At 36.8% G+C, this 7500-nt stretch overlaps 1 protein-coding gene across 1 annotated transcript in view; it reads left to right on the top strand.

Annotated features, from left to right (window-relative positions):
* LOC135215700 (serine proteinase stubble-like) overlaps positions 1 to 7500 on the top strand; it is a 52156-nt gene that overhangs the window by 3372 nt on the left and 41284 nt on the right. Inside the window, 1 exon segment of the mRNA XM_064250656.1 lies at positions 7338 to 7500. This exon segment is cut by the window's right edge and continues 37 nt beyond it. Coding sequence (XP_064106726.1) covers positions 7338 to 7500 — 163 coding nt within the window.

The following is a 7500-nucleotide window of genomic DNA, read 5'->3' on the forward strand; positions in this document are numbered from 1 at the left end:
AAATCTTCCACAGGTACGCAGGAAGATGATGCTCCTGATCTCGATTTTGATGTCAGTGACATAAGTGATGATGAGGACGAGGAGTGACACCTGCTGAGCGAGGGACATCAAGATATGAAGATGACACTCTTCTGAAAGTGAGGTAGAAGAGGAGAGGAGGATGAGCAACAAGTTAGCTCGTCATCTGGTCATACCAGACAAATGTATTTCAAAGTGGACCCTCATTTTAAAGGACAGCTTGGACAACATCCACAAGTTCCTGAGATGCAGTCACTACAGCTCAGCTTAGGCCAATTGATTATTTTGAAGCCTACATAAATGAAGATTTTTTGATAAAATAACTAATGCTACAAATCAACGTTATGTTGCTGAAAATGGTATATCTCTAGGTGTGACCAAAAAGGAAATGTCAGTTTTTATAGGGATAAATTTTGTGATGTCTGTAATAGGGATGCCTAGAATTAGAATGTATGGGAGAGGTATACTAGAATAGATTTAATTTGTAGAAATATGACCAGAGATAGGTACTTTCAAAATTAGAAGCAATCTGAAAGTTGTTGATGACATATGATTACTGTAGCTTCAAGAAAGTGTGATAGATATGGAAGATAAGGCCAATTTTGGACAGTGTTCGCTCAAGATGTTTAGAGTTACCTAGACCTGGTAAAGTAAGCGTAGATGAGTCCATGATACCTTTTCGGGGTAAGTGTAGTCTGAGACAGCCAATTGTGCCAGGTAAGCCTAATCCGATGGTTTGAAATGCTTTGTTTTAGCTTCTCCTAATGGCACTGTTTTAGATTTTGATATTTACAGGTAAAGAACCTCTCACTGAAATCGTTAGGGAACATGGTGTGTTGCCAGACAGGAAACGTTGGTATTGGAGAAGCTGCTGTTCTGAGGTTTGTCAGAAGCGTTGATCCTGGAACTATCATGTACTTCGATAGATATTTCACATCTCCAGCCTTACTTTTAGAGCTGATCAAGCATAACTTACATGGTACAGGTACTATAAAAAGAACATGCTTCCTAAGGGTGCCAAACTCAGTCTGAGAAAGAGATGGCAAAACTAGGTAGAGGAGCTACCTACAACCAGTGAGATCTGATGGTGCCTATGCCATAACACAGTGGCATGATAAGAAAGTAGTTCTCATGGCTTCTACTATCCATTCAATTGAACCTCAAGATGAATGCAAGAGGTGGTCTAAAAAGGAAAATAAGCACATAAAGGTGAACAGACCTGCAGCAGTTAGGGAGTATAATGTTGCTATGGGAGGAGTTGATGTTCATGATCAGATATTATCTTACTATAGGAGTTCTCCTAAGACAAATAAGTGGACAGTCCGCTGCATTCTACACTTTCTTGATGTAGCAACAAGTAATGCTGGATGGAATACAAAGTCAGCTGTGGTGAACTTAAGAAGTATCTAGATTTTAAAATGTCACTAGCTATTCAGTTTATTGATGGGTGCCCTTTGGTCAAATGCAGGTCAACAGCAGGGCCAAGTGATAATCATGATGAAGAGGATGAACCAAATTGTTCAGCTGAGATGCCAGTGGAAAAACGCCAGAGGTCACAGCCACTCCCCAGCAAAGATTTCAGAACCAATGAAGCCAAGCACATGCCACTTGCACTTCCACCCAACTCAGAGTTCAAAAGGTGCAGAAATCCTGGGTGTATGGAAAAATTAAAAATAGTAATTATGTGTTCCTCCTGTGAAGTATTTTTGTGCTTAACTTCAGGAAGAAATTGTTTCATTGCATTTCACTCCCTTAAGTAGTGTTTCAGCAGTGTTTCTTGTTCTTTATTATGACTGTTTGATACATCCCTAATTGTATTCAATATATTTTTCAGGTTTATATTTTCCTGAATTCGTTCTCTCCAGTAATCAAACTCAAGAGTTCAAACGAATCAGTAATCATAATTGATGGAGAAATGTAGAATTGTATGATCCTCTTGTGAAGTATTTTTAATTTTTCAACAGATTTGTCCTTAATTTGGTAATTTGCCTACCCTTTGTATGAATACTGTAATTAATTTTCTCGTTGATATTTTGAATTATTTCCTTCTCAAAAATAATGGTTTAGTTTATTTGTTCTTCTCATAATAAATTTGCACGCAGTTTTCTGTTGTTTCCTTTTCAAATAATCAATGTATTGTTCAATAATATTTGATAGCTAAGAGACCTGATGTCCAGCTTACTGTACGTACTGATACACTTAAGGGTGCAAATCAAATCGAAAAACAAAGTAATTTTCTACTAAGGCCTTATGCCTGTATGAATGTGCTCAGTGAAGGTCAATCGATTATCTTCAATAGTTTTCTGTTCGGGACTCAATGGGATATATAATATATATATATATATATATATATATATATATACTGTGTGCGTGTGCAAGCGAATGTGTATATGTTTTATACTCTTAGTGTGCTCTGCCATTAGCAAAAATCTCAGAGAGAGAGAGAGAGAGAGAGAGAGAGAGAGAGAATTCACTGGTGCAAAACTAATCTCTTTTAAATTTTTCCCTTTCTTACATTAATAGCGGCGGTTGGGTTATTCTTTCAAAGGGCATCCAGCAAATTTTGGCATTATAATGGTTCTAAACTTATTTGCCTTGAGAATAAATGTACCGTTAAGACGAATTTCGTACCTAGTGTATGAGTGTCCTTAAGATCTTATCTCCTTCGCATCACCAATGACTTCGTTTCTCTTTCGTCCCTCAAGTAATCCTATACCAGAGTGGCATCTAGAAAGAACAAGGAATCCACTGTTTATTTTTAAACCTTTTTGACTAACTTTGGAATTGAAAATTTTTTTGGAGATACATTGTTAGCTTGTTTCATGTCTCATTGATTTTTTTCTTACTTGAATATTTCTCTCTTGGTGATTATCTAAAATTAGCAGCAACTTCCTCATGAAACTGCACCAATCAAGTATGATTACAAGTTGAATAGAAGCAAAACTTTTTTTGTTCAAAATTCCAACTGCAATGTCTACTGAATTATTATTATTATTATTCAGAAGATGAAACCTATTCGTATGGGACAAACCCACAGGGGCCATAGACTTGAAATTCAAGCTTTCAAAGAATATGGTGTTCATTAGGAAGAAGTAAGAGAAGGTAAAAAGAAATACAGAAAGAAAAGATCCCACATATCAAAAAAGACTAAAATAGACCGATAAATTAACAGAGAGGTAAAAATGAAATTAAAAGGCAACGAGAATAGTATTAGGGTAGTAATACATTGCACGACATCCTCTGGGATGCTGTTCCACAGTCCAACGGTGTGAGGGATAAAGGAAGGACCTCTGGAACTGAGAAGTCGACAGCGAAGCACATTGACGACATACTGGTGCGGCTGTTCAGCGAATTTGATTGCTCTCGGCAGATAAAGGGGATCAAAAACACACGTTAATTCCAAGACTAAAACTTCGGGAATTTCAGTTTCCTTATTGATGACAAAGATGCGCAAAAAAGAAGAAGAAAAAAACATTAGCATAACGTTTGAAGATTTTCAACCAAACTAAAGAAGTATAAGAAAAAAAAAATATAAGCTTTAGTTCAGAAATAAGGCCATGAGTAAATGACATTGACCCTTCTGGCTGAATGACTCTAAAGCTTTCCATAACCGGTTTCTATATCAGGAACTCGGAAGAGCGTCCTCTGCTAGGTACCTTTTAACTGAATTTATTTTTGCATTTATTTCCGTTCTGTATTCCATTACGGTATGGGATTTTTTTCTTATATTTCTATTATTCTTTCTTTAAATAATATCCGGTACAGTGATTTATCAGTAAATTATTAATTTGTTAAGAGTAAAATCTCACATTTCCTTATGATTGTGGCGCGTTCATTTGTTTTTTGTTTTTTTACTTCCATTCTTCTATTCTTTTTTTGCTCAATTTATGACTGAAATCCTTCCACATTTATCCCATTATTCCAAGGAAAAAATATCAAGGAATTACAATGGTACGTAGAAATATAAAGACTGACAACTACATTGAAAATATACGTCTTGACCACAGGACCTTATGCTAATAAATAATTAAGTTCAGGTTGGTGAGTCTATAGGCCAATAGGCTTCACTAGCCAAACTTTCATTTCATGACTTTACTCCTTCATCTGTGGATTTATTTCACATACTTTTTCAGGCTTCGCATTTACTGTTAGCAACTTTGCTGCATCAGTTCCATTCCCTCCTTTTGCAGTGCTCCCCAAACCTGTTTTTGCACCTGTTTATTCATCTGCCTATATCAGAGTCTTCCAGACTGAGCCCTCTCTTATTCATTAAGCTAAAGGTTCATTCACCATTCCCTATCTGTTTTTCCTTCTTCCAGCCTTCCCGTGTTGAATACAGTTCATCTCGTGTTGTGTCCACTCTGGGCTATCAATTTGACCGTTTGGGATCATGGGAATATGGGCGTGTCACCCTCTTGATATTCAATAGCATCAAAACCCATTTTGACAGGTTCTCTGTCACCTCTCTTGTCCAATTATTCAATGAAATATTTTTTTACCCTCTGCTATGGCCAACTGATCAACTCACCAAAGAGACTTGATGAAAACTTCCATTAACTAAGGACCTGTCTGAGACCTGGGAAACTTATTTCTTACATGTAACAGCAGAATAGAGGCATTAAAGTATCAACACAGCAGATCATTATGAAAAGCAAACAATTATTCAAATTCTAAGTCACAGGATCACATCACTGTAACAATACTGTAAATATTTTATCTTTCTCCTATATAATTCTTATACTTCACTCTTAGTGGATATTAAATGCAATCTTGTATCAAGATTCCATAGTAGCGACTGTGAACGGTCAAAACATTTAACTATTGCATCCTTCTGGGCTAAGTCACATCTGCCTACCTACCTGCCCTCCATATTATTTTCACTGTTTTATTATTATTATTATTTTTTTTTTTTTTTGCTCTATCACAGTCCTCCAATTCGACTGGGTGGTATTTATAGTGTGGGGTTCCGGGTTGCATCCTGCCTCCTTAGGAGTCCATCACTTTTCTTACTATGTGCGCCATTTCTAGGATCACACTCTTCTGCATGAGTCCTGGAGCTACTTCAGCCTCTAGTTTTTCTAGATTCCTTATTATTATTATTATTATTATTATTATTATTATTATTATTATTATTATTATTGTTATTATTCTACATGGGCTATTGATAACCTAAACGTTTATAACTCAAAACTAGTAACCTATTGCTACTATCGTTCATAACATTCTATTGTATGAAAATGGACATTGTGGACATTGTCTACCTGAAAACCCTGTAAAAACACTTAACATAATGAATACCACAAAAGAGAGAGAGAGAGGGAGAGAGCATAATGAATACCACAAAAGAGAGAGAGAGAGATCTGACAAAACATGCATCGGTTAGATATATCTTTATTTTATGCGAAGCAGATTCAGAGATGTCATTGAGTTTGTAGACACAAAATATATACTTGGTATCTTGAACAAACTCTTCAAGGCAAAATTTAACGACCCTTAAAGAAATATCTTTTATGAATTTCCGACGTGTCCGACTAGGCGTAGCTTTTTTTTCCTCTCTCTCTCTCTCTCTCTTTTTTTTTTTTTTTTTTTTTTTGCGCCTTTCGACGCATTATAAATTCTTACATCTTTTAAGGCGTGGAGAAACAATGATCTAAGTAAAGACGCTGCCTCTTGCTGTTTCTTTTGTGTTATCGAAGAATGCATTTTTTCATTTTTGTTTTTAGTGGTAACATTCGTTCCTTATCCAAACCTTTTGTATTTGTAACTGAATTCACTTACCTCTTGAAAAATAATCCTGACTCACTGACGAGTTCAGAAAAGGCAGTTTCCAGATTTTTCTGTTGAGATGACTACCATTCAAGAAAGTTACAAGCATTCTGTTTGCAGTGGCGTTCTTAAAACCTCGTTTTTGTTTTTTAGTAAATTCTAGTTTTTTTTTTTTTTTTTTTTTTTTTTTTTTGTATGTTCACGCGACATTGCTCTTATCAAATATGCGTTATAAAGATTAAGGCCAGTTATGCAGTTTTATGTACCATGATCGAGTAAAATTTTATACTCATTTTGTTAAACAAAACAAAAAAAACATTGCCAGTAAAGCAAGTTGCACTACAGAGTAACTTTAGTTTCGAGTGGCACAGAGTTCTAGGTACCATTTTTGACTCTACCTCCATTACTATTAAGCCGACAGGATTTAGGTTATAAGATTTAATTCAGACTGTTTGGCCAGATAGAAGTCTGAAGTACAAAATTATCACAGAAATTAATGACGGAATAGCAATTAACGATATACAGGAGAGTAAGCGCTATTCTATAATAATGACCGAAATATTCTTAGCCAATAATACAGTAGGATACTGGAATTCAGCGGTTCATATTAACTGCAGACAAAAATGTGGCCATGTTTATCACACCGGATGACTCGTCTGTGTTGCCTGCACTTTAAGTGCCTGTCCTGTCAGTGTGTGCGTGTGTGTGTGCGTATGTGTGTGTTTTTCTCAACATTTTATGTGCTTGATACCAAGGTCAAGGGCAGGTTTACTGGTCAAAGTTCAATTGGAATTATTCAACATTGCCGAAACTTTCGAACTTTATGAGGTGGAAATTTCATTTTCCGCTACATGTTCTTGTGATGAGGCGCATGCGCAAGCTTGCGTCAAGGTCATATTGAGAGGTCGAGGCCAAAAAGGAATTTTCCATCACTAGGGGCATCGCATTTTACAAACATATTTCCATTTTTCTTTTTAAACAAACCAGAACTAGATCTGCTGATTTATCTTGCTTCACTATGAACCATTGTGGTATTTAGTAATATACCTGTGAGGCTTACGACCTGGAAGTTTAGCACAAATGTAAGTGAGAAGGTACAGAGAAGGGATGGGCCTCTTGAGAGGTCAGCCTGGAAAAGAATCTCTCTCTCTCTCTCTCTCTCTAGAGAGAGAGAGAGAGAGAGAGAGAGAGAGAGAGAGAGAGAGAGAGAGAGAGAGACATACAACTTCCCTGAAACATTCCTGCCTTTGCTGACTCTACCCTTGTATCTTGGGGTTCGAAGAAGAAATTTCCATTCTTAACGATAAATGATCAAACACCGCTCTTTTTCCTCGTAGTTTTAGAGTCTCATTGTTGTTTCACGCCCAAAATGCTGCATTTGAATTTATCTCTTATGAACTCTATATGTAAGGAAAGCTGGTAACTCATATAACCAGAGAAAGGAACCCTACGCATGAAGAGAGAGAGAGAGAGAGAGAGAGAGAGAGAAGAGAGAGAGAGAGTGTGTGTTAGGACGTTTCACAGAAAATTATTTTTCATTTTTCCCTCCACAGGAACCGTCCTGACTCCCAGTACCACAACAAGAGAGAGAGAGAGAGAGTGAGAGAGCATTGGACGTGCGACCCGTTGAAGATGAAGGCCAGACGCACGTCTCAGCAGACACTAATGTGGTACTACTTGTGTTGGTCTCTAGCGGCGTCAATCACTCTGACTGCA

The sequence above is a fragment of the Macrobrachium nipponense genome, chromosome 5, assembly GCF_015104395.2.
Source record: "Macrobrachium nipponense isolate FS-2020 chromosome 5, ASM1510439v2, whole genome shotgun sequence".
In the NCBI taxonomy this organism is placed as follows: Eukaryota; Metazoa; Arthropoda; class Malacostraca; order Decapoda; family Palaemonidae; genus Macrobrachium; species Macrobrachium nipponense.